Below are 27,970 nucleotides of genomic sequence, written 5' to 3'. Positions count from 1 at the left end.
AAAGTGTGTTCTAGAAGCAACTCTTCCTCCACCGACATTTTTTCTCCCAGATACTAATTGCTACTTATATAGTTTAATCGTACTGGATATTATTAACTCATATTGCATTGGATCATTTTAATGTTATTATTAGTAGTGAAACAAGTTCCCCTGTACTAGGACTTTCTCATTTCTAAACAATCCCACATATTTTAAGCTTGCCTCGCTGTGCCATGCAGTGTATGCAAGTAGTCCTCACCTTATGACAACTGAGTCCAAAGCTTATGTTAAGTGAGAAATTTGTTAAGTGAGTTTTGCCCCATTTTACAACTTTTCTTGCCAGATCTATTAAGTGAATCACCAAAGTTGTTAAAATTAGTAACACGGGTTGTTAAGTGAATCTGCCTTCCCCATTGACTTTGTTCATGAGAAGTTAGTGACAGAGAAGATTCGGAATTTTATAGCCTGTGGGACATGTGGTACGAATGGATGGGGAAAAGAAATAAAGAAATAAAGTATAGAGATTAAGTATTAATTAATCAACAAAATCCATGGAGAAATGAACAGTATTACATTTAGTCTTAGAGATTTGAGCACTATTATCTTTAAATGTTTTGAAATTAAATTTAGCTTTAAGAAACAATATCAAATAAAAGATAAGTAATAATGCATGTAGATGTATATATGTATATATTTGCACCAATGAACCAAAAATGTATTGAATGTATCACTATATGTTATAATAAAAATCAAATTAAAAAAAAAGAGAAGGTTGCAAATGGCGATCGCATGACCCTGGGACACTGCAAAGGTCATAAGTATGAACCAGCTGTCAATCATCCTAATGTAAATCATGCAACCAAGGGGAGGCTGCACAGCCATAGGCGTGAAAAATGGTCAAAACATCACTGTTTTCAATGCCGCTGTAACTTCGAAAGGTCACTACACAAACTGTTGTAAGTCGAGGACTACCTGTATAAAGCTACCCTTACTACACGACTTAGGCTCAACCTTCGCTGGGAATAGAGACGGTCAGTTTTTCCCTTCCCTTCCCGTCTCCCATTCTTGCGGCAGAGCCTGAACTTCTCCTCACGCAGAAACCTTGAAAAGCCCTACTCGGAGCGTCCTTGTAGGCGGAGGGAGGGGCGCTTTGCCGTTGAGGCGGAGAAAGGCCGGCAGCTCTTTTTCTCCTCGGCCTCTGCTGGAGGGAAGAGGCTGGCCAAGCGGCAAACCCAGACCGAGAGGAACCGCAGCAACCGCCGGGACTCCCGTCTCGGCCCGAATGAAGGAGGCAGCGGTTGGGCGAAGCCGCTCTTGTGGTGTGGAGGGCGGGGCTAGCGGCATGTGCATATAGGATAGGATGGCCTGGCCTGGCTTGGCTGCCTAATGGACCAGTTGGGAGAACAGGGCAGGCGGTTACCGGGCCGGTGGAAGGAACAGCCTAGCGTCCCCCATTTGGGGAAGGTTAGAGGAGGAGGAGGGCAGAGGGGAGCTGAGGAGAAACTCCGTCTCGACGGAGCGAGGCGCTTATAAACGGCCAGCCATTCTGCTTCCCCTTTAAGAGACTCGAGGATGAGGGCGGGGCTTGGGATTCGCCGTTTCTTGGGGCTTGCCTGGAGATTCCCAGTCCCTTGCGAGCCTCGGCGGTCTTCGGACTGTTCGTTGGTGAAGGGAGTCGGCATAACCAAGAAACTACTGTCAACCGTATTGAAGAATTAGCTTCAATAAATAAATAACCCATTTAATTAAATAATCCTCTTTTTTTAAAAAAAAGTGAAAGTGGCTCATTAGCCACTCAAAGGAGGTTAGATGCAATGGGATTGAGAGAATAAAATAGAATAGAACAGAACAGAACAGAACAGAACAGAACTGAATTCTTTATTGGCCAAGTGTGATTGGACACACAAGGAATTTGTCTTTGGTGTATATGCTCTCAGTGTACATGAGAATAAAATGCAATCAAGAATAAAAAGATACAACACTTAGTGATAGTCAAGGTTACTAATAAACTATCAAATCGTAACTAGGAAACAAATAAAAACAATATAAATTTAAAGATGCAAGAAACCTGGTTATAGTAATAAGTGGAAGAGATAGACACTAGTAAGGAAGAGAAGAATAATAGTAATACAGTCTTAATCAATTATTTGACTGTTGTGGGAGTTAATTGTTAAGCAGAGTGATGGCATTCAGGAAAAAAACCGTCCTTGTGTCTAGTTGTTCTGGTGTGCAGTGCTCTAAAGCAGTGGTCCCCAACCCCCGGTCCACGGACCGGTGCCGGGCCGTGGAGTACCTGGCACCGGGCCGCGCAGCGGCCGGGGGACATGAACACTGCAGCGCAAAGGCTCCTGGGCCGTGCGCAAAAGCTCCTGGGCCGTGCGCAAAAGCTCCTGGGCCGTGCGCAAAGGCTCCAGGGAAGAGAGCCCCGTGCAGGTACGCACGTGTGGCCCAAAGCCCCCACCCCTGCGCGCGCTCAGCGGGCCACGGTAAAATTATCAAAGGCTGATTGGTCCGCGGCGATAAAAAGGTTGGGGACCACTGCTCTAAAGCATCGTTTTGAGGGTAGGAGTTGAAACTTAAGCAAAAGAGAAAGAGAGGAGCAAAAATGGATGGATAGATGAATGAATGATTGAAAAGTTTGTATAGAAAAATGGGTGACCTATAAAGAAGGTGGGGTCACTGGATCAGCTGCTTAGGGTCCTTCAGATGAGATGGGGAGCTATACAAATCATCATCATTGCAAAAGCAGAAAAAAAAATCAATTTACTCAATTATTTTTAATCTCCTGCTTTTTCCTTACAATCTCTTACCTTGGTCTGTACTTATACGTTGCTCATCTCAATGGAACTAGTATGGTATGTCTCTATATAAGTATATTGAGATTATGGCGTTACCTGGTTCAATTTTTCTTTAGTATATGTTCCTATTCTAAAAGTGTATTTGTCTTTAACTTTTACAGTGAATTGGATGAAGTGGCTAATAAAAATGAAGAATTTTATTTCCGAGCTTCAGCTTCATGGATTTTCCAAGATTTAAATTTCTGTGGACAAATGCAGCATCAACAGCTGTTCCTCTTTAAGTTTAAAAGAAAAGAAATTGTGGACTCTCTGCCTGAGAAATTGCTTCCCTCTCTCAGGTATTTCCAATGGTACAAAAGTGAAGAATAAATGAACATATTAGGGGGTTTTTTGTTTCTTTTATGGGCGATATAGTCTCCAGCAGAGGGAGTAAAAGGACAGCTTCAGGGAGCTGAGATAAAACAGGACTGGGGGAGAAAGCTGAAGAGAAACAGGTTTGAGGGGGAGTGGAAAGAACAAAGCTGCTGAGATGGAAAGTGGCTGCACTCCCTCAAAAAGAAAGAGAGAGAGAGATTGTGAGATTGCCACCCAAGGGAAGAAAAGAGGATTCCTATTGGCCTAGAGATTCTATCCTGGCTGCCACCAGATAGGTCTCTCACTGGGCCTGAGAGCACATGTTGATGAGGCCACAGGATTGGTGAGGGGTTGTTTGGCCAAAGAGGACAGTCTTTGGGACATTTTGCTCACCATTTGAATGTTTTGTATTATTGTGATGCTTAATTTGATTTTATTTTTTAATCTTATTTTAATTAAAACTTGTAACTCCTTCCAAAATGTATTGGTGTGTCTGGGCCGGGTCTGTCACCTGGGAAAAGGCCCAATGGCCAGTAACCCTTTCAGGGGAAGCACTACACAATCATTTTGTCAGCCTCTTGATTTGTAGGAAGCAATTATCATGGAAATGAACTCTTAAAAAAAATATTTTTATTAACGAGAATTTTACATAAGATTAAAAACCTAATAGGAAAATAGGAAAAATGGGGAAAAGATATAAAAGAAAAAATAGGGACAGCAAAAAACAAAAAAAAAAATCTAAAGAAGCTATTTCCAGTCTTTATAGCAGTTAGTTACTATCTCCACCCTCCCAGATTGTATATCTTGATTCCCTTCTTCCCATTAACAACCCCGTTAATCAGTAAATCTGGAATTTATCCATTCTCAGCAAAAAAAAGGCCATAAAGTGTTTCCAGTCTTTTATAAATGTAGTAATGGCTTCTTCTCTAATCAAACAAGTCAATTTAGCCATTTCTACAAAGTCAGTCATCTTCACAATCTATTTCTCTATGGGTGTTTCTGTAGTTTTCCATCTTTTGTGCATATAATAGCATTACTGTAGTTACCATATTATAAAATCAGCTCTTTTGCCTTCTCTGGTTTTAGATTAGTGCTGTCAGCCGCATCCCTGGGATTTCACCAGCTGCTAGTTGTAATTTACTGATATTTGTGAAAACCAACCATGGAAGAACAGAGCTGATAGGCACTTCATCTAGGACTGCTGAGCCAGTATCTGCTACGGAAGTGCTGGTTTAAAGAAAGTTTGAAGCTACTGGTACAAGTAGCGCTTTTTGAGCCACAATCAATGAACCATGATGGATATTGCTGGAGTTTAGAATTGTAAATCTATGCACTTTGATTAAGGTATATCTTTAATAAATATATAAATATTGATAACAACCCTGATAGTGGATAAGTTGTAAAAAAAATTTATATTCACAAAAGAGCACATCACTGAATTTGACTTAAGAAACAAAAAAGGATTATAATAGACTTACACGTCTCTTACTGGAGGGGTTTTTTGTAACATTTGTTTGCATTTAATAAACTAGACTGCTTTGTGTGACTCCTGGCCACAAGAAAGTGAGTATCATAGTGAATATCTATTTTCAATCCGATTTCCCGAGTGTGCCCAGAATTTCTAGTGTTATGAAAACATACATTAACCACAATAAAGTTGCATAACAGCCACAAGGTGGTGCTAGATAAGCATCCTGCTGCTGAAGAGGCTGCGCCCTTCTGACTTCTTGACAAGGATGGAACAAGTGAAAAAAGTAGAAAGGTAGTAACTGACCAAGTGTTCAGGTCTGGACTGGGAGGCTCAAACTTTAGTTCAATCTCAACAAGACTGAGAGGCTGTGGCTCTGAGACTCTCCTAGAACGATGACGTTTTCACCTTTAGTCTTAGATGGGGTTGTATTTCTCCATTCAAGATTGAGCATCGACAGTCGATAATAAGCATCGATGCAATCCCTAGATATGCTTATTATTAAATAAAGAACAGGTTGCTTATTATTAAAAATGGTGAGTGGCATTCTTTTTCGAGACAGTGAAGCATTGAAGCCATACAATTCTTTTAGGAAGTACTGAAGCCATACGTTTTTAATATATAGGGTTTTTTTCAGCGGTTCCCAAAGAATTATGTGGCTTCAGGACTTTTGTTGGGCAGTCTGTAAATATGAGCTCTGACTTAAATACAAATTCAGTTTATTAGGAACAGAATTCATTAACTGGGGACTGCCTGTACTAACAACTAAACACCTGATGCATACCTACACTCAAATATTGTATCTTCACATAAAAGAGTTGCATTCGTGCCCTTTTAGATTTGCATTTACTGCCATTATCAACTTGTAAGCAAAATTCCTCCCTACGTTGATCCTCCCAGGATAGCTCTTCTCTCTTGGGAGATTACTAACACACCCAGGAAGTGCACATCCATAATTTTAGGAGGCATCTTTCTCTTCTCGATTGGTTACATAATTGGCTCTTTCCCTTGGGAGAATACTCAAGTTAGGATATAATAGCAGAGCTGGAAGTCGTCCAGATTTGCTTGACAGCGAAAAGGGTAGCATATAAATTTAATAAACTAAGTGGCCCCAGTGAAATGCTTCAGAAAAGCAAGGCTGGTGCTTTTCTTCTATTCCTAATGACCACAGAACTGGCTTTCTTGGAGAATAAGCAATCAATAACAAAGAGTTGTGATTTTGGGTACTATCTACAAAGAATTGGATACTTCCATCACTCATAGGGGATAAAAATGATCCTTTTGAGAACAGTCTTCTGAACAAACAGCAAATCTTACTGCTTATAGAGTACTAAGAATTATGCTCAATCCATCCAAGAACTGTCAATCTGTTTAGGAGATGTGGGACTTTCTGTGCCTTCAGAGGAAAATACTGCATAAAAACTTCCTCAAGGAGCGGTGAAAATATGCAGTCAATTTTAAGTTTTCTCCATATTCACATATTTTTTAAAATCAAGGTACAGAATGGTTAACCTCCCCAATTCATGTTGGTTTCTAAGGATTTCCTTAAATGTTAAAATTCTTATCTCCAAGCATAACCTACCAACCTTGCCTTTTTAATCCTTAGGGCTTTAGTTATCGCACTCAATTTTACTTTTCATATTGAAGTGAGCACAGCAGCTTAGGTAATACCCAATGTATATGAATGCATTTACTTTCCATATTGAAAGTTCCAAATATGGGAATGGAATCGTTAATACATCCCAGCAGCTTCTGATAAGCACAGCTTAAGTGCTTAACTAGGCCTAAAGTGACTAAAAAACAGGTTCTTCCAAGGGCAATCACCTTCAGTGAAGGCCACCTGCTGAAAGCCTAGTGGGCTTTCTCATGTAGTTGGTCACTGCAAGAACAGACTTCTGCACTGGATGGACCAGGAATCCAGTCCAGTAGACAATTACTCATGCTTTCTTTTGAAACATCATCTTACCTGGAAAATAAAGAGCCATGAAGGTAAAGTAATTCTAGACTTAAAATTTATTGAAGATAAACTAGAAGACCAATTGTTTGCTTACAAAATTTAGTATTTTTTTTCATTACCCAACAAGTAGTATACTATTACTGTAACATATGCAATGGAAAGCAAAACTAATCAACGTATGTGAATAGCCAGAAAGTGTTGACCAAATTAGTAATAACCAAAGGCAGCTATTTGACATAGGCAAGTAATCACTAACTACCAGCATATGACAGCATAGAATTATCTTCAGTCTGTGCAAAGCTCTCTTAGCTTGGTATTTAAAATCAAAGTCCTGGCACACTTCTGTCCAAAAGTATTTTTGGGTGCAGCTCATAGGACTTAAACAGACTTTCTGATAATACTTTCATCAATATAGCTGTTTGCCTTCTAAATTTTTCAGTGGGATTTTTTTTTTGGTCCCAGTCTTTTTAGATAAAAAATGGAGAATACCACTGGACAAAGCAGCAGTACTTTCCTCTGCCCACTTGAAACTAACAGTAAAAAATAACTTTCTGAAATTACTATTTTTCCTATTCTTTATTTTAGACCCAAGGCTTTCATGGTTTGAAAGTAGGTTTGCGAAATACTTAGTACATGTCATTTCTTCAAATTGTTATTCCTTGAAAATAATACTTCCAAGATGTCATTACTCTTTTCACTGTTACATTTATCTAGCAGTTACAGTAGTCAGACACAGAGAAACTGAAGGTACAATCCAAACTTTAAAACTCAAGGTTTTAGTTCTCATTTTAGAGAGCAATGCTTCACTCTCACCATATATTCTTTAAAAATACTCAGCTTTAACAGGAGCATCAAAACAATTTGAAAGAAACCCCAGTATTTTAAGGATAGAAAAGCTTGTTATTCTGTATGTTACACCTTGTGCTGTATAGGTAAAAATAGCCAGAATTTTTTTTGACTGCATCCCTGTAGACGACCACAAATGCAAATTAAAATTCTGAAGCTGAAATGGTGCATAGCAATGTCTTCTGTTAATGGCACTATTAAAATACCAAATCTATTCTAAGGAAATGGTACTACTGACTCCATTTACTATAGGACTTAAGCCACTAACTTTGGCATAACATCTAGAACCTGAATACAGATTACTCTCAGCACAATATTGCTTTTAAACAAAATTTTAACCGTTTAACTGGTCATGATTTTTTTGAAGGGTGTAATTTCATTTTAGAATTATGCTAAATGTGAAGTATAATTATCTTGGGAAATATTGTCTCTCAGAACTTACAAAGCAGGAAAAGAGCATTTGATCTTTTAGTTGATTTAACACCCATTAACTTGCAGCAATTGGCTTGAGAAATATTCTATCAGAGGTGAATTTCTGTATAACCTGCAACATGATCACACAATGCTCCAATAAAAATTCCATTTAAAATGATCGAACACTAACCTATACTAATAGCATGGAAACACAGAAGTCACTGCCTACATGTGCTTTTGAATATTAAACATGGAAAATTGAATCTACAAACTATTTTGTAGCTTTGATATACTTGAGCATATTGAAATAGCTCCTTGACTATTTTCTAACTCTTAAGATGTTGGCACAAAATTAAGATCACGCTTAAGACTGCTGCAATACTTTTGCAAACAATCTTGTTCCCCAAATCAAAGAGGTATAATTACTTTCAACTACTATACTGCTCTGCAAAGCACAATTGTTTTTGAATATCAAAGTGTATCCAATAGCCCCAAAGAACACAGAGACTTTGCATTAAACTTTTGATTTTAATGGTCTCAAAAAATGTGACAGATTTTGGTCAAGTTGTTTCCATTTAAAAAAAAGATTACCGATTTTAAAAACTAATAACTTAGAAACTGCCACGAAACAAATGGTCCACAAACATTCCTTTCCTTCTGAAGCTTTTACGATGCATTGTAATTATTAACCAGTCTTTTACTATTAAACTTAAATGGCCAATTGAGACAAAAAGTTCTGAGACCATGCTTCCACCACTGATTAAGACTGAGGTGGCAGTTGTACAGAATTTTCATTTAGCCTTCTGAGCCTTCTGGGCAGACTTTGTGACCTTGCCAGCACCACCTGCTTTTTTATCAACAGCCTTGATGACACCAACAGCAACGGTCTGTCTCATGTCACGCACAGCAAAACGACCTAATGGGGGAGAAAAAAGGAATTAGAACTTTCAAACTACAGGAATATAAATCCAGCAATTTCCTTTTTTTCCAATTCAGATCCTCCACTACCAAATGTAAATGAGGTTGTAATTAACTTGGTATTTCACAGCAGTCCAACCCAATACATCTGGTTAAAAATACTTAGTATTTTTACTAAAATACTATTTTAGTAAATACTAAATTTATTAAAAACACCAACACAATTTAACTCCTTCAGTAGGCAAGACACTGCAACACTTTTTCCTTTAAGCAAAAAGTAAATTGAGTATAAAGTTTCTTGCATAGGACATAGCAAAAACTCTTTACAAGAGACTAAAGGAGGGAGGAGCACACCCATCATTTGACAATGTCTGGTGAATTGGAGTATATTTTAAGTGATTTGTCATCAACATTATGAAGGGACATTATTACAGGTACTCAATTTACGACCAATTGAGCTTAACATTTCTGTTGCTAAGCAACAGTTCAGTTTTGTTCTATTTTGACTCTTTTTCCAGTTAAGTGAATTACTGCAGTTTAAAGTTAATAACAATTGAGTCCTGCTTCCCCACCGACTTTGCTTTTCAGGTCACAAAAGGTGAGATTACATGACTACAGGACACTAAATACATAAATGGATGCCAGTTGCCAAGCGGCTGAATTTTGACAGTCTGAAAAGGATTTGATCTGCTACACGTAGCATCCACCATCCCAAGATCAGGTAAACTGAAGTTTCATTATAGCTTAACCTGACAATATCAGCACAACAATGATATACTTCTAATAAATAACACTTACCCAGAGGAGGATAGTCAGAAAAGCTCTCAACACACATAGGCTTGCCTGGAATCATGTCAACTATGGCAGCATCTCCAGATTTGAGGAACTTTGGACCATCTTCCAACTTCTTACCAGAACGACGATCAATTTTTTCCTTCAGCTCAGCAAACTTGCAAGCAATATGAGCAGTATGACAATCCAGAACAGGGGCATAGCCAGCATTGATTTGGCCTGGGTGGTTCAGGATGATAACCTATGGGAATAGATTTGAGTGAATCATACTGTCCTCACGGTGGAATTTAGAATCACTGACACACTAAAACTTCTGCCAAGTTACCTGTGCTGTGAATCCAGCTGCTTCCATTGGTGGATCATTTTTGCTATCTCCAGCAACATTACCACGACGGACATCTTTTACAGATACGTTCTTTACATTGAAGCCAACATTGTCACCAGGAAGAGCTTCACTTAGGGCCTCATGATGCATCTCAACAGATTTTACTTCAGTTGTAACATTAACTGGAGCAAATGTCACCACCATGCCTGGTTTTAGAATACCAGTTTCCACACGACCGACTGGAACTGTACCAATCCCTTAAATAAAGAAATACAATTTCTCTAGCCAGGTTTGTAAATGTAAATATACATCCCTAATAAGCTTTTCCAAATGTTATTTGCTGTATTGCTGTTGTAATACTTACCACCAATTTTGTAGACATCCTGAAGTGGCAAGCGTAGAGGTTTGTCAGTTGGACGAGTTGGTGGCAAGATAGAGTCTAGAGCTTCCAGCAGTGTAGTTCCACTAGCACCGCCATCTTTACGAGTCACCTTCCACCCTTTGAACCAGGGCATCTAGAAAGGAAAAAAAAGCACAGCAATTCATTGTCTGCAATCCTTTGCGATGTGACTGCAGACAAAAAACCCCCCTATCAATAATTACTTACATTAGAGCTAGGCTCCAACATGTTATCGCCATTCCAGCCTGAAATTGGCACAAATGCCACTGTATCTGGATTGTAGCCGATTTTCTTTATGTATGTGCCTACTTCTTTGACAATTTCCTCATATCTCTTCTGGCTGTAAGGTGGCTCAGTGGAATCCATCTTGTTGACCCCAACAATGAGCTGTTTTACACCCAGAGTGTAAGCCAGAAGGGCATGCTCACGGGTTTGTCCATTCTTGGAAATGCCAGCTTCAAATTCACCAACACCAGCAGCAACAATAAGGACAGCACAGTCAGCCTTTGGAGAGGCAAGAAAAGGTATTAACTTCAATGTTTCTAACATACAATAATAATTTTAAGTAATTAATATTATATCCGACATTAGTTCACATTAGTTCTCACCTGGGATGTACCAGTAATCATGTTTTTGATGAAATCTCTGTGTCCAGGAGCATCAATGATAGTGACATAATACTTGCTGGTTTCAAATTTCCAGAGTGAAATATCAATAGTGATACCACGTTCACGTTCTGCCTTCAGCTTATCCAATACCCATGCATACTTGAAGGAGCCTTTACCCATCTATTAAGGAAAAAAAAAATTACACAAAGCACAAAATGTTACAAGACTACTGTTTCTCTTTTAAAGGAAGCATGCACTAATGCTCTGAAACATAATCTGCAAACTATGTTTAGAAGATCAAGCAACTGGCACAACTAGTGAGGAATTCCAAGTATCTCTCACTTACTTAACCCCTTGACAGTGCTAATCCAACTTTCCTTGCATCTGCCAATGTTTAAAGATATCCACTTAAAGGCATACCCTTTCCAATCAACTTATAACATTACATTTACTAAATACAATGATACAACTATATAACAATTACCTTTCTACTTACACTTCTCCCATACATATATAATTTATTCCTTTCTCCTTTAATCTACAAAATCCACACTATACAACTTTTAACTATAGTAATTAAGATAGAATGCTAAATAAGGTTTCAGCAGCAATACCTAAAATAAAGCAAATTACTTTCTAAATCAAGCACCTTACATAAAATACGAGATAAACCAACAATTCTTCAGGCCACAAACTCACCTCAGCAGCTTCCTTCTCAAACTTCTCAATGGTTCTCTTGTCAATCCCACCACATTTGTAAATCAGATGACCAGTGGTGGTGGACTTGCCGGAATCGACGTGTCCGATGACAACAATGTTGATGTGGGTCTTTTCCTTTCCCATGTTGGGTGGTTAAGATAGGCTTTTCCGTCGGTTCCAATCAAGGTCCTTTACGGGATAAAAGTACACAAGGCCAAAAATAAATAAAAATAAATAAGTAAGACTTTTCCAACGTAAGAGGAAAAAAATTCACTTAAAAATCTCTGGAAGTAAACCAAGGCATGGAAGGACGGCCAGGGAGTTTAATCTCTTCCTTCCGGGGCTCCAAGGCCGAGACTAGGCCCAAGGCCTGCCTCGAGCTCCTCGGCTCCACCCCTCTTCGGGTCACGGAGACAACAGGGACTCGACTCGGGAAGAGGTTCCAGCGCTTCTAGGCCGCCGCCAGGGGCATCCCAGGCGTGAGGAGGAAGGCAAAGGCCGAGCGGCTCCTTTGTGTCGGGAGCCAGGCGAGCACGAGTCGCGGAGGAGGGTGGGGGGTGGGGAGAGGAGGGGGAGACACTTGTTGGCGCGCCCCGCCCCACCCGCGTCCTCCATTTTGTGACGGTAGCGGCACCAGCCGCCACGGCCGCCGAGAGCGGCCATTTTTTTGTGTGAAGCGGAAAGCAGGCGGCGGCACGGATTCCAGCGAAGAACCCTCCCAACCTCGAGGCCGACGGGCGAAGCTGAGGGAGGCGCCGGGGGAAGCCGCCGCGCCACGAGTGCAGTCGGCCCGGTTCCGCCGGAACCACGTTTCCCGCCGAGGCTCCGCGGACGCTCCCAATCTTTCCCCTCATAAACCCCTTGTCGCTCGGGCCCGAAGGCATGAATGGGCCCCGTCCAGATTTGTAACCGAAACCCCTCGCGCCAGACCTGTTGCGCCTCTAATCCGGAGTGGGGGGGGGGGAAGGGGGGGAGGGGAAAAGAGGGGGGGCGGTGACGCGGAGAGACACACGCGTGGATCCCATCTCCCCCCTCCCCCTCCCCCGCTTCGCAGGCGAAGCGTGCGTGGCTGCGCCTTCCGTCTCCCGAACCCCTCGCGGGCGTCGAGAACGGCTCTGGCTCGGGCCAGGAGCACGTGCGTCTCAACCGGTCCTCGGGCCTTCCTCACCCCCGCCGCCACCATCCCCACCCCCCGACAGGTCTAAACGCGGCTAGGCCGCGCGCACGCGCGTCGAGCAACACTTACCTCCGAAGCAGCGGCAAACCCTTAGCGAAAAAGACCGACGGGGTGAGCTGCGCCCTTTATATAGCTTGAGCAGGGAGGGCGGCGGCCAGAGGGACACGTCACGCTCCCAGCGTTCCATCCGCTGGCTCTGACTCGCTCCCCCCCACCCTCCCCCTTACATACACACACACACATCTCAACAGGACGCCCCTCCTCGAGGACGACGTTCCGGGAGGGAGGGGGAAATGCCGCCCCCTCCTTTTTCATCGTGGCAAAGAGTCTCCTTTCGCTCGCTCGTGAGCCGGCTGGCCCTCGGCCTCTCCCCCCCCCCGAGAGTAAAGGCGCTTCGTCCTCCCGAAGGCATTTGGAAGACCCGTCTCTTTAATCGCCCTTACGGAGAGGGGTTTGAATTAGGTCGTCGGGATTTTCCCCAGCCTTGCCTATTTCCCCCCCCCTTTGAAACCCGGCTGCGCTTCCCTTTTCATCACTGGAAGCTTTGAAGAAGAGACCGGACTGCCATCTTTCAAAAATGGTGTAGGGTTTCCTGCTTGGGCGGGGGGTTGGGCTAGATGACCTACGAGGTCCCTTCCAACTCTTATAATTCTGATGCTTTTTTTCTCTCGCCGCCGACTTTTCGCACCCAGCGCGGGGTAGCCCACAGTTTCTCCGCTTCTCCTGCAGGCAGCCCACCGAGTTTGACTCCAGGAGCCGCTGGGATCGTGCTGAAGGCAGCGGGTCAAGAGCGGTGCCGCCTCTTAACCTACCCGGCACCTTTCGTTTCGTGCCCTCCTTCCATATCTCGACCGCTCGACCCCAGCATAACTTCAGCGCCGGTCACGTCCCTCGCGGACGGATCATCCTCGCCACCCTTCACTAAACTCCATTCACCCATCGATAGAATCACCCAATCCCCCTTTGGTCGATCATATTTCTCCCGGTTTGGTAAATAGCGATATGTTGTGAAAAACACGCAAAAACCAGTCTCTCCCCCCCCCCCGCCATTTGTTGAATGTTTCATTAGTAATTAAAAATACACGTTGTTCTATAAGTACAAGAGGTGGAAGACGTGTACATTTTAATATGTAGTTTAATTTTGAAAGCAAAATATTGTTTGGAATAGTCTCTACGGGTTTATTCATCTTTATTTCACTAAAAGGGTGTGTAAATTCTTTCCCTTGAACAACAACATAGAGACAAAGATAGGAAAATACTTTGTTTTAGCTGGATTATGACTTTTGCATTGGAATCTCTGGTATTTAAATAGTTGAATTTAGCTATTCACTATTACTAAGTACTAACTGAAATGGGCTCATAAAACTTCATAATTTATAACTACAGTAGCATATATGCTAATAGGCAATTTTCTGGAGCTTGCTAAATATTGTAGTATGAGGAAAAAATGACTAAAATTTTCAAAAAATCTGATAGTTTGTTGCCTTACTTTAATACTGTGGACATAGCATATGCATCAAAAATAATCACTTGGTCAAATCAGAGAAATTTGTATTGTGTTATTAAATTATGAAAGATTTAATTATAACTATTTCAGTCCTTTCACCTGCTTCTCACAAATCACTTACAGAATGAGCTTCATCAAACTCAGTGGAATTTACTTGCAATCAAGTTAAAGCTTGCCAGACTATGCTTTTTCTCCATGAGGTATACAGTATTCCTTCACAACTATATAGTATCTGTGAGGCATGGGTTTAACTCAGGTACTCAGTCATAGGGCTCTTTGTCTTGTGTGCCTAATCATTGCACACAGATGTCATTGTAACTTTTCCCCCTGCTATATCTTCATGACATGGCTTTTTTTAATTTGCACCTGCCAGAGGCTCCTGGGGCAGGCCCTAAACTGTTTCATTTTTAAAGCACGGTTGTCCCTTTTCCAACAGGACTTTTTGGTGAATATCATCTGGCTTGCTTCCCTGACCATTTGTTGATTCAGTCAAGGGTTGGGATCCATCTAGCTTTTTTTTTGTCTGCTGTATGCATGCCCTCCCACCTGAGGTCATTGGACATTGCCCTCTATAGCTATTTTAGCTTGGTCTGCAAGAGATACCAGATGCCTGGTTGTCAGAGGCAATCTCCCCATCTCCCTGGGGCTTCCTGTGGATTTGGTTGCCAGAACCTTAGACCTCTTTTTAAAAGCCTATGTTTGGAAGTAAGCTGACTGACCAGCCAAAGGGACTGCACAAAAGAGTCCATTCCACCTAGCATTCCCCACTTCAGTGGCGGCGGCTGCTGTGCCACCTCTTAAATGGGCATTTTGATAAGTGGCTAAACTTGCCTTTCTAATCCTCTGTCTAAACTCAACCCACCTCACATTCAGGAGAGTAATCTAGGGCTTTTTTACCCTCTGCTGGCAATAAACAAAGGCAATAGCAATACTACTGTATGACAGAACAAGAATGGGCAATGAGGGCAAAACAGTTTATGCCTCTGCATTTTTTACTACAGCAGGGACTGGTAGATTGCACTTTGAGAAGGGCCTGTAGATTTTCTTTTGTTAATTTTAAAGATGAACTTTATTTTTCTTAGAGGAGAGATTACTGCTGTAGAATAAAAGAGGCACGTGTAACTGTACAGGTCTGTAACGGATAAAATTCACTTTCACAAAAACCATCACATTCACATAACATCTGTCTCACACTGCAAGCCTATAGCTATACTGCATATTTGGGTTTAACAGACCTTTTGATGGCAAATAAATAACATAACCAGAAAACAGGTTTACAATAGTACAGTAAACTATTTTTTAAATATGCCTACCTCGTGCAGATGGAAATTTCTGTCTGGCAAAAATAAGGTATTTCCTAACTATGGAAAATTACCTGAGTTGATATCTATATTCAGAACATAATGTGTGAAGGCTATGTGAAGATACGCTGCAATTCTCTACAGACTTTCCTAGTGGGAAATGGTGTATCACAGAGAACTAAACAGAGGTTACCTCTGATAAAATGGCATTATACTCTTACTTTAGTGCAACATTGGCAGAAAAATAGATGAGTCTGTTAGTAGAACCTCAGATTATCTGCAGTAAATTGGCAAGGATTTATCATTCCCACACAAAAAAATAGCCAAATCTAAAGTATATTAATTACATTAAATTAGTATCTGAAGAGAAGCAAGCCTGGCTAACTAGGAGGATACTTTAGTATGAATTCCATTTACCGTACCTATTTTACAAATTCCTAGTTATCAGATTTGTTTCTAAATATATATTTTTTCACCAGGGTATGGTTTGTTGAAATTTCTAAACAAATTTCACATGTCTGAAATGAATCACTCTGGCCACAGCAGATATCATGATTTAAATGAATATATGTAACTAATATATATTTTGATTGCAAACTTTTTAAAAAATAGTTGGAATTTTATGTTTCTAAGTTCAATTATCTATAGCTAAAATGTTAGAATGAATAGAAGAATGTAAAAAATGTTTACAGTAGATTTAAAGATTACCTTAAGGTGCACTGTTCCAAATTGAGTCAGAATATTTTCCAACTGCCTCCTGCCCAGTATTTGTATTCCTCTGAGATAATGTTGGTTTTATTGAATATTAACATTTTTAAAAATTATGTTTAGCCAATCCCCTCTTGAACAAAAACTGTACAAGTGATTCAAGTCATTATTTTTATTTAAAAGGATAATGGCATTAATAAAGATTTCAATTCAGTTTGCCTTTATCATATTTCCTGCTAACAATGCCAAAATCTTTCTACATACTGGTATTTACCTAACAGTAAGATTCCTTAACATAACATATTTTGTGCTGTTATTTTCTCATTTCATTACACTCTGCAGTGCTCATAATATGAATGAGTGTGATTCTTTACAATAAAATCAATTTATGCTTTTACCTGAAGTATTTTTACAAGATAGGTGAAACAGATGAAGACTGAACAAACTGGATTGCAGTTAATTTACACCAGTTAAGTTAAAATGAACTAAGATATACCTCTTATATGGATTTATGCTTAGTTCCCAAAATGAACTAAGATATACCTCAGGTAAAAGCATTTATAAAAATACCTCAGGTAAAAGCATAAATTTCTAACTACTTTAGTATTATAAGTGATCACACAGAAGTAATTCCAGGGCATCATGCTCTGAGGTATAACTTAACTCACCTAATGATTTAGTGAATACACAAATCCATATAAATTTGATCCCAGTCTCTTTAAGTTAAAACCACTTCAAACAGCACCTGTAACAAGCTGGATGACAATGAAGTCCATTTAAATCAGACTGGTAGGCTGAAATTTTAATTAAGTTATAATAAATTATGTTTTGGCTGTCATGTTTTGAAACATTATTTTTTTGAATGAGTTCAAAATGCAGAGTAAAATCTAAACATGCTGCAGGTAGTCCCTGATTTATAGCCATTTGTTTAGTGACTATTTGAAATTACAAAGGCATTGAAAAAAGTGACTTATGACACATTTTTATCATTTACGACTATTGCAGCATCCCCACATGATCAGAATTCAATTGTTTGGCAACTGGCACGTATTTATGACAGTTGCAGTGTCCCAGGCTCATGTGATCACCTTTTGTGACCTCCTGACAAGCAAAGTCAATGGGGAAGGTAGGTTACTATGTTACTAACTTAACTGCAGCAATTCATTTAACAACTGTGGCAAGAACGGTTGTAACAGCAAAACTCACTTAACAACTATCTTGCTTAGCAACAGAAGTGTTGGGTTCAATGGATGTCATAAATCAAGGACTACTTGAACATTAATCCAAATTCAACTAAATCATGGGTAGCGATGATAACAGTTTATACAATGCTATACAATGGAATGTAGCTGCTAATTCTCTTCTAGTAAGATGCAGCTCCAAGTTCTGTCATGCCGGCTTATGTTGCTACATGGCAGCCAAGAAGCTGCCAAATGGGCCCCAAAAAGGCCAGGTGGTGTCTGCAACTGCATGATCAAAGCTTTTTATGCACATGTGATGCATGCAAAAAGGGGCAGGTTTCAATTGCACTGCTGCTGGCACAATCTGGATTTTTAAAAATCTCTACAGATGCTGCATAGCAATAACTAAACTTCACGAAAAAATGAAATACACTGCTCAAAAAAATAAAGGGAACACAAGCAGAAGACATCCAAGATCTGAATGAATGAAATAGCCTTATTAAATATGTTGTTCGTTACATACAGTAGTTTTATGTTCTCTTTTGAGCAGCGTATAAACTACTGTATGTAAAGAACAACGTATTTAATAAGGCTATTTCATTCATTCAGATCTCGGATATCTTCTGCTTGTGTTCCCTTTATTTTTTTGTGCAGTATATATATTTTAATATATCTCTGTCTCTGTGTCTATCCAATATGCAAAAAAGACAGACCACGTAACATAGTTCCTGTTTTATCAGAATTGGGTGGCAAATGATAATGTAGTACTTGTGAAGTTGGTTTCTTTTTTCTTATTTTGCCTTGTTTTGCTTACCTTCTTGCTTTTGAGTCAGTTTTTGACTCCTGGTGACTATCTGAACTAGTCCCTGCAGTTTTCTTGGCAAGGTTTTTCAGAAATGATTTGCCATTGTTTGCTTCCTTGGGCTAAGAGAAGAGTGACTGGCCCAAGCTCTGACTTCCTAAACTCTGGCAGTTCTTATGAAGAAAGACTCTATGGCAGTCTTTTTGCCATCGCGTGCCAGGAGAGGGGGGGGGGCGGGGGAGGGTCGCGCGCGAACGTGCCCACGCACATGTGTGCACAACCCCCTCCCCCCCACTCCTGGCACAGGATGGCCTGGTAGACCCGTTTTTCTTTCTTACCTGGTTCCAGATCCTCTCTGTGTATCTGGGAACGGCGAAAACAGCCTTTCCCACTTCCTTGGAGGCCCTACGGAGGCTGAAAGGGCTTCCAACTCCCAGTGGGACAGGAAGTGACATTTTTTGCTGTCCCCAGCCTCCAGAACCTCTCTAGGAGCCTCTCTACGAGTCTCTAGGAGCCTCTCTAGGAGTCTCTAGAGGCTGGGGACAGGAATAAACGTCACTTCCTGTCCCACTGGAAGTGGGGAAATGGGCCCTTTCAGCCTCCGTAGGGCCTCCAAGGGAGTGGGAAAGGCTGTTTTCGCCGTTCCCAAATACACAGAGAGGATCTGGAGCCAGGTAAGAAAGAAAAACGGGCCTTCCCCACCCCCACCCCCAGGCCCTCCAGAGGCAGGAAACAGCCTATTTCCCTACTTCTGGTGGGCCCAGAAGGCCCAAAAAACAGCTGGCTGGTGCGCGCATGCGCCCCAGAGCTGAGCTGGCGTGCCCACTAATATGGCTCCGCGTGCCACCTGTGGCACGCGTGCCATAGGTTCGCCATCACGGCTCTATGGAATCTGAACTCCAAATCTCCTTTTCTTCACCTCAGCCTGTCCTGGTGAGGAGGGAGGGTTGCTAAAAAGTACAATTTATTATTTCTTGGAATGTCAATAATTGTTTTTACTATATTTTCCTTCAGAAAAAAAAGACCCAAAGTTACTTCCTTTAAACTTAGTAGACTGTTAGTCAACCTTGGAATTAAAAAAGGCACAATCAGAGAAAAGTCCCAACAATCTGAAACAAAACTGGATGGAGGGAATAGTATACCTGAATGATGCTTGTGTTTAGTTGCTTTTTATAAATCTTTTTATGAGACAGGGAATGAGTTAGGATAGTTGGACACATGCCAGGTTTTTTTCTTCCTAACACCCAGGGATTTTGCATAAAATTCCCTCCTCAAATCTAAGTTTTATCTTCTAATCTAGGAACAGCAAGATGTACCCATTGGGCGCTCAGTGTCTCTGCAGAAGTCTCTCTGCCCTCTCCACAAATCACTTTGCTTTTCAGAGGAGACTGATTTATATGGAAGAGAATTCAGTGTCTCTCTGTCCGTATATGCACGTTGATACAAGGATAACATTTTGTCTGCTCTTTGAAAGATTTAAGGTTGTAATCCTATGCAGTTTTACTCAGTGGACAGTGCTTGGAAATACAGTGTTTGTATTCAGATACAGACATGTAGACAGACAGATATTTCATTTCGCTTTATTAGCCTCATCTGAAACACTCTTATGGCAGATTTGGGCTCTCTTGGCTCTTTTTTGTGCGTGTAAATAAACTTCCTCAGAATTTACACCAACTAGTACAATATGCAAAAATGTCAAATTCTGCTACCCTATCATGTCAGCTACACAATTTCCATAACATAAATGTTTCATATTCCCCACTATGATATTGACAGCTACATCTGAAATAAGGGATATTGTGCTTTTAACTATTGTTGAACATGAATGTAATATTATCAAGTACAGTTTTCTTTATGACTACACTCCAGGCTGAGACAGGATTTACCAGTTGAATTTCTGCTGGTTGTGCAACTCTTAAGAGGTGCAAAGCTTCTAGCAGGAGAAGAAAAGCTGGAAAGAAGATAGATAATGCTGGCAAGTAGAAAGATTGTGAAACTACCTACTGTCACATGATGGGTGCAAAATCTTTATTCTGCACTTCCAAGAGCTCTCAGTGGCATACAAACTTTCCAGGCACAAACATTATGGTCACTGTACTGACAAGTTTGCTCCCCTTTCAAGATACTTTCCAAGCCCCAAATGGCTTGCCTCCCACATATTTGCAGGGTCACCTTTCCAGGCATGTTTCAACCCATCCTTTGAGAAGGGATGCTGAATGCTCCACCACATGAAATTAGGTAGTTTGGGGCTTGATGCCCCAATGATACCCCTTGTTGATGCTACTCTATGGTTGCCCCTTGCCTCCTGAAGTGTAAGGGCCCTAACTTCCTGGTCTTCAAGAATATACTTAAGCTCCGTTTATTTCCTCAGGCATTTGTGCTTTTATGGCCTTATAATTATTTCTTAAATGTTCATTTTGGTTTTATATTTTATTATATTCTTACAATCCACCTTGAGTCACGTGAAGTGGGCAGTACACAAATATAAGTGAATAAACACACATCAATAGTAATGGAAAGAAATAAAACCACTGACAGTTTGTGGCAAGGAATGTCTTCTGGAAGGAATATATAGTTTAAATGCTATCTTCAAAGAAATGCTGATATGTGATGCATTATTTTTGAAAGTTAAAGGATGCTAAAAGAAAAAAAATATTAAGATATCTTGAAATGAATATTGGCAAGTGCTTTACAAATGAAGGCAATATATTTACTATGGAAAATAATTTGAAAATGTATTAGTAATACTTTCCATTTCTTTTATTTATTAATTTTGTAATTTTTATATCCCTCCACAATCTGAAGACTGGGCAGCATACATCAGACTGAACCTATAAAGGATCAAGTAACATTGAGTAGATTCATTGACCCATTCCAAAATGGATGATGACATTAAACAATCAGAGTTAAAAATGCCACCATATTGCTAAGAATACACTTTAGCTTGTTCTTGCTAAGACCTGGACAAGTTGCAAACCTAAGCAAGTTTTTATACTTGTAATATTTGTGCAGAAAAGAGAATCTTATTCCATTTTTCCTTTGGCTATCATAATACAGTGTCCATCTGTTGTTTACTGTGGCTTGGTAATTAATTCTTTATTGGTACAGGTGTGATTTATAAATACTAGATAGAAACTATGCTGTAAACTCAAATTGTAACTGACACGGTCATTCTATGCTTGTTTTGATGTTCACCTTTCCCCCAAACTTTCTTTGTACTTTCCTTTTTGCTTCTTGTAGTGAAATTATTTCATGTTGCCATTTTTCATCTCACTGGAATGTTTTGGAACCATTAGAATTCCACAACTTTTTCCTGTAAGATAGAACATTCATTGATGGGGGAGGGAGTGGGGGAAGGGCTCCAGGCTGCAGGCAATCCAGATGCAGCTCTCTCTGGATTGTTCCAGAGGCAGCCCACGAGTTGAGCTTTGTGTGATGATTCCTTTTAAATCCCTCTCTTTGTTTCCTCCCTCTGCCAGGAACAGAAGTGCTAAACAAAGTAACTTGCTTGTATGGTACATTAGGGACAAAGCACTTAATAGCACTGTGGCTTAATCGTGAATCAGCTCAAAGGCTACCAGTTAGTCTTCTGGGTGCAACTGAACTTAACACTTATGGATCCTCCACAGGAAAAGTTGCATACCTTAACTTTAAAAAAAGAAGAAGAAGAAGAAAATCTGTCTCACAAAAAAAGTGTATAAAGTTTTTAGCAAGAATATAACTTTTCTTTCTGTGAAAAACTTACAGATCGTCTTCTTTTAGCCATCTTTTGCAGTTGAAATCAGTTATGACCGTTGCAGGTCTGCAAAGCAAAGGAAAGCTGAAATAAGATCATAAGCAGTTACAGTTCTTTCAAGTGAGTACTTAGCTTAACAACTAAGTTACCGATTGTAATTGTCACAATTGCAGTTGTTAAACAAGGACTACATGTGAATATTCCAGGAAGGTACATAAGCATTAATATTCATTGCTGTCAACTTGCCTGCACTTTGAAATCAAAACTATTGGCCCTTTAATATCAATATAAGGCAACTTCCCCAATGGCTCCATACCTCCAGAATCTGTTGCTATCTGGGACCTATCAGGCTTAAAGCAAACAAGCTTTAGGGGAAGACCTGAAGATATATTTGGTCCATCTAGCCATTTCTTCTTTTCAATTTCATTGGGTATGTGAGAGGACAGGCTGCCTACAAAATGACCAGCACCTGTGCTGCTGTCGTCCTGTCCCTTTCAAGTCCTCTCGCAGCCAGTAGAGCAAATGTTGGCTATAAAACCTGATCGGAGAGGCAGCTGGGTGTGGTGGTTGTTGATGTATGGGGGTGGGGGAAAGGAGGTATGTGTGTTCCTGAAGCAACCTAAAGTAGATACTGTTCTCCAGCAGCAGGACTCATAAGTAGTAGTACCCTGTTTCCCCCAAAATAAGACATCCCCTGATAATAAGCCCAATCGGGCTTTTGAGCACATGGCAATAAGGCCAAGCGCTTATTTCACGGTTCAAAAAAATATAAAACGGTCTTATTTTTGGGGAAACACGGTAGTTGGAAGAGCAGTAGGAGGAGGCATAGTAGAAATGAAAGAGTGGAGTAGTGAGTATTAGCCTCTGTATGTTTGTGTTGCCATTACCTGTTGGTAGTGTTTAGGGTCCACGAACTTGTGTACATATGACAAGTGATGGCAAAAGATGGGGTATACAAAAAGGTTGGGGTAGCCAAAAAATGTGGAATATCTAAAAGATGGGAAACTAACAAGTGGGCACCGGCACAAAGTGGCTTAAACTCAATGAAAAGGAAACTAGCTTTGGCTAAAAAAAAAAAGGGGGGGGGCTGCAAAAGCAAAGGAGTTTGGGCCTTGCAGAGTTCAGACTTTGCAGAAATTAGCCAGTATCCTGCCTGCTGAAACTAGACTTCTTACCAGAGCTCGTACCAAACTTGGAAAAGGCAGAAGGGACAGATTCCTCCTTCGAAGAGGCTACTACTTTGGTGGAGGCAGGTGTCTGTCTATGGTAAAGCCAAAGCTAAAGGTAGACCAGCCTGAAATGGAGCTAGGCACTGATGTTTGGGGCAGTATAACTGCAGAGCTGATCAGACTGCAGCAAGAGGAAAGGCTGAAATTAATTAAAAAAGAGGAAGAGGAGCAACTTTGGAGGGAGAAAGGAAAGATTGGCTGGAATGGTAAAGAGAGGCAAGAGTTTAGGGGGCTGATAGACCTATTTAAAGGGATATTCACCAGAAGGGGTACATTCAACTCTAACGTTTTCAGAATGTGTAGAGAATGGAGGTGGAGACATTTAAATTACCAAGGAGTCAGAGGAAAAAGAAGAAATAGAAGCCTATTGTTGTGGTTTGCTGGCAGCCTGCGGAGCTGGAAGCAGAGTTGGACAGTGAGGAGGCTGGGGAGGAACATGGGCCAGTCCTGGAGTCTGGGGAAGGCTTGGACGAGGGCTCTGCATTGGAGGCAGAGATGGGGCCAGGGCCATCTGGGAGTTATGTGCTGACTCCGGAGCCTCCAGAGTCTGATGTCAGCGAGGCACAGGAACAGGGGGAGCCTGTTTCCAGTGCGCGCATGCGCAGACCTGCCAGAAGGCAAGAATAGTTAAAACAAAAGGGGCGACTTGGTAGTAAGGCTTGGAGTTGATTGGCCCCTCCCATAAGACAAAGGAGGAGCAAAAGCACGTGAGCCTTTGCAGGAAGCAACTTTGTTCATGCTGGTCAGTTTAAATTCTGAAGCTCCATTTGGACTCTGTGCTCCATGTGGCCTTGCAAAGCTAATTGCCAATTAGGTCTTTGGCAGTCTGTCAAGGGTGATAAAGGTGGGTGCTTATCAGCCTTATCCCAAAGGACTGTGGCAGACTTCTGTCGGACTCTTTACAAACTATTTGTGACTCATCACGGGCTGTGAATGAACAGAATTCACAGCCGTCGAAATAAAAAGAGGGTTTTTGGGACTTATCGTGTGCTTTTTACTGTCTCAGGAAGCCTAGGTCAGAACATTTATTTTACCAGTTAAAGAGCAGCTACCCCTTGTAAGCGGCCTGAAAAGGAATGGGTGGTCTAACCCAGCCCCATGTTTCATGGGAAAGGCTTTGAGAGTAATAGTCTTCCAGCGAGAAAAATAGTGGATTACTCTCATGTGAAAGAGATAATCCTATACAGACAGGTTGTCACACCTTACATCTATAGGCAAAGGTTGAGGAGCTACACCTATAACAGACATGAAGGGATGTGTGAATTGTGAGCAACATTGGAAGACTAGGCAAGAAATGGTTGAGGCCAGATGAAAGAACCAAAGGAAAAGTGGTAGAGGAATTAATTTCAGAAGTTTCTATACGTACTCCTTACCAAATTGAGGTTTCGGGTGCAAAAACATAGAATCGGATCAAAGGGTGATTAGATTGTCTAAGGACTACATGGCAGTAAAAAAAGGTCAGAGGATATTAGAAAAGATTCAGAAGGAGAGAGAAAATAAGTAAAGTAAGAAAGTACGAATATTAAGGAGCTGAAAGAAAGGTGAAAGGAGTAAAGAAGACTTTAGCTTCTGCCCAAACTAAAGGAAGGCCTTGGGACGTCATAGTTGTTACACCTGTGGGAAAAGTGGCCATTTGTCCAAAGGCAGTAAAAGCAAAAAATAAATAAAATGGCTGCAGTAGAGCATCTTTGAGAAGAAAAATTATATTTGAGATGTTCCATTGGTTAAAGTCCAAGTACATGCAAGAGGGAATGGAACCAGGTAATGGTGGTAGGAGTCATCCCTAACTTGCCATGTAACCTACTAATTGTAACAGATTTTCCACTTACTTAAGGTGAGACCCAGAGGAAAAAAAAAGGATTAGAGAAAGAGGCTAAGACAGTGGAGTAACTACAAGGGTCTCGTCTAAGGCAAAGATGAAAATGGAGCAGAAGCAGGAAGGGAAGGAATCTGGGATTATTCTAGCCATCCTGATTTAATACAAATGAAATGTCCTCGAACAGAGAAGTGGGAAAGTAGTAGTAGCTTCTGAGTGCTTGTATGTGTTGCCTAGGGACTTGTGTTGTTGTGTTGGCTCTCTGGGGTTTTGGAGCCCACTGACTTGGGTATATATAAAAGAATCCATGACTCTTTTTATTTTAACGCTCCCTGGCTGTTTTAACTGTCAGGATTTGAGGACTTCCGTGGTGCTGGCTTCAATTTTTTTAATAGTATTGTTGAGTTTGTTATTGTAGGTGGCTTTGGAAGGCTGAACGCAAGCTTCTATATTTGTTAAATTTATATGTTGCCCATTTTACTATCAAGCGACTAAATATTATAAACATGCTGAAGCAGCTCATTTTCAGAATAAAACAGACGGGTAAACAAATTAACATGACAAAAAGATTCTACACTTTTGGACCAAGTAACGTTCTCAGACCGATGGGGGAATATGTAATCAAAGAACAAAGTAAACTTACAGCCAATTTTGCAGGGGGGAAAAATCAATAGAACCAATCATATGAATAGCATCACATTAGCTGCAGATGATCCTTTGTGGGTGACAGGCAATGCATTTGAATGATGTCCTGATAGTTGTACTCCATACAAGTTGAAAATTCCTCCATGACTTATTTCTTGAGCAGGCACAAATTGGCACTGTTGAGAAGCTTATTTTACATGGTTTCTCTTTTAAAAAATGGTTATTTACAAAAGGATAACAAAATGTGTGGGTAGTACACCATTTCTTGTCCACGAAACACCCTCTATTGACTTGTAGAAGCAAGATTAGCCTTTCCTAATGGTGCCTTCCAGATGACCACTCTCTTCATCATCTCCCAAGGCTATGCTACACAGAATTAGGAGAAATAAAGCCCAAGTTATCAGGCGGCATGAGATGTGAGGGAAGGCTGAATGAGATAAAGGGTTGTAAATATTCTGTAGTAGAGATTCCAAAAGCTGTGTTTCTTAAAAATGAGAAAATTCCCACCTCATTACTAGTGATTGTAGTGTTCATATTACTAACTCAGCAAAAAGTACCAACTTCATTGCCAATATCGGTAATTATTCTAAAACAATAAGATATTACTAAAATATTTCAATGACTTTTCAAATCTAAGGTAGAAAAGCAGTAACTGCCACTTCTTAGAAATGAAATCAACTGAGTTCTCTGAAATTATTTACAATAAAACCATGCATGATATTTTGCTGTGGAAAGGCCAGAACCCAGCAATGTGCATCTTGTCTCAGGTTTATATTAGTTTTGGAAAGCTTCATAAGATCTTTAATCACCTTTAAAAATATTTTACTTGAATCTTGACAATTGAAATGTACATGGTTTCAATCTCAAGCTTTATAGTCTACTACCGTGATGGTGAACCTATGGCATGCAGAGCTGTATCGGTGGGCACACCAGCATTGCCCTAGCTCAGCTGCAGCACGCATGTGTGTGCCGGCCAGCTGATTTTTGGGCCTTCTGGGTCCACTGGAAGTCAGGAAACAGGCTGTTTCTGGCCTCCGGAGGGCGGGGGGGAAGGACCATTTTTCACTCTCCCCAGGCTCCAGAGGTTTTCTAGGAGCCTGAGGAGGGTGAAAATGACCTTCCCCACCACCCCAGAGGCTGGAAACAGCCCGTTTGCCCCATTGGAAGTTGGCAAATGGGCTGTTTCTGGCCTCCGGAGGGCCTCGGGGGGGTGGGGGTGGGGAAAGCCGTTTTCGCCCTCCCAAGCTCCTAGACAGCCTCTGGAGCTTGGGGAAGGCGAAAAATGGGCCTATCGTGCCATTAAGTGCTAAAAGTGGGGGGAGCACGCGTACATGCACGGGGGGGCAGGGCGCATTGAATTATGGGTGTGAGCACATGCACGCATGACCACCACCACCCGGCTTTTGATACGCGACAACAGAAAGATTAGCCATCACTGGTCTACTACATCATTTAAACTCACAATGTCACACAAAGGAAGCCTGTACAACTATCCCTTGTTTTGGATATTATTTCAGTTTTGATTTTCATTATACAATTGTGTACATAATTATTCATTACTAAATTTGATTAGTTGATCCCACAATATTCTGTATATAGTATAACATTAAGAATACCATTCTTAATGTTTTTCTCTCTAGTTAGGAGTTCCTAATATTTCTAGATCTCTTAGAGATAGGTGCAGAAAAGTCTCCTCCTAGTGCACTAATCTCAAAAATGCAGTTTACGAAAATTGATTCTATGAAAAAGGTGTGATACAACACCTGCTGTATAGATGGTCTGAATGACAGAGTAATACAAATTGACATGGAACTTATTTGCAATGTAAAGGTACATTGTGAGGTATTAACAGTAGGCCAAAGGTTTTTAATGGTACATGGGCACATCAAATCCCTGAAGAGAGCCTGAGCGATTGGCTGGCCACTTGTTCATCCTCAGTTACAATTAAATGCCTTTATGCCAGTTGCTCCCCACAAATATTAGTCTGCTTCTGTGATCTTTATTTATTTGGGTTACTTTTCAATTCTAATGTTGGAATTGAAGTAATAAAGAGATGAAAGTGAAATGCTATGCTTTCAAACTTTTTTCTGACAGGAGGCAGCTGAGGATTTGGGCTTACATTCCTGAATCATCAGGGTGTGGCTTCCTTGATTTGTGGAAACTTCATAACAGATTTATGGGGAAACATGTACATTTTAAAAAGAACATTTAATTTCCATTTGTTTAAATTAATATGACATGAAAAATACAAGTAAAATAGCAACAATTCTAACAAACGTCACTCTTGAGGCAATACAAACATTCTGCATT

At 40.8% G+C, this 27,970-nt stretch overlaps 1 protein-coding gene across 1 annotated transcript; it reads right to left on the bottom strand.

Moving 5' to 3' along the window:
* Positions 1–8,324: 8,324 nt before the first annotated feature.
* EEF1A1 (eukaryotic translation elongation factor 1 alpha 1) lies at positions 8,325–12,902 on the bottom strand. Its single transcript, XM_070932907.1, has 8 exons — positions 12,805–12,902; positions 11,559–11,747; positions 10,860–11,039; positions 10,459–10,755; positions 10,216–10,366; positions 9,852–10,108; positions 9,533–9,767; positions 8,325–8,732 (listed from the first exon to the last, which is right to left on the bottom strand). Exons 2-8 carry the CDS (start codon positions 11,700–11,702, stop codon positions 8,608–8,610), a joined length of 1,389 nt encoding a protein of 462 aa, XP_070789008.1. The 5' UTR covers positions 11,703–11,747; positions 12,805–12,902; the 3' UTR covers positions 8,325–8,607.
* Positions 12,903–27,970: the final 15,068 nt, after the last annotated feature.

The sequence above is a fragment of the Pituophis catenifer genome, unplaced genomic scaffold (genome assembly GCF_029215685.1).
Source record: "Pituophis catenifer annectens isolate HBS135680 unplaced genomic scaffold, rPitCat1.0.hap2 SCAF_1, whole genome shotgun sequence".
Taxonomy (NCBI): Eukaryota; Metazoa; Chordata; class Lepidosauria; order Squamata; family Colubridae; genus Pituophis; species Pituophis catenifer.
Note: the sequence above shows the minus strand (reverse complement) of the source record. Positions and strands in the feature narration are given on the sequence as shown.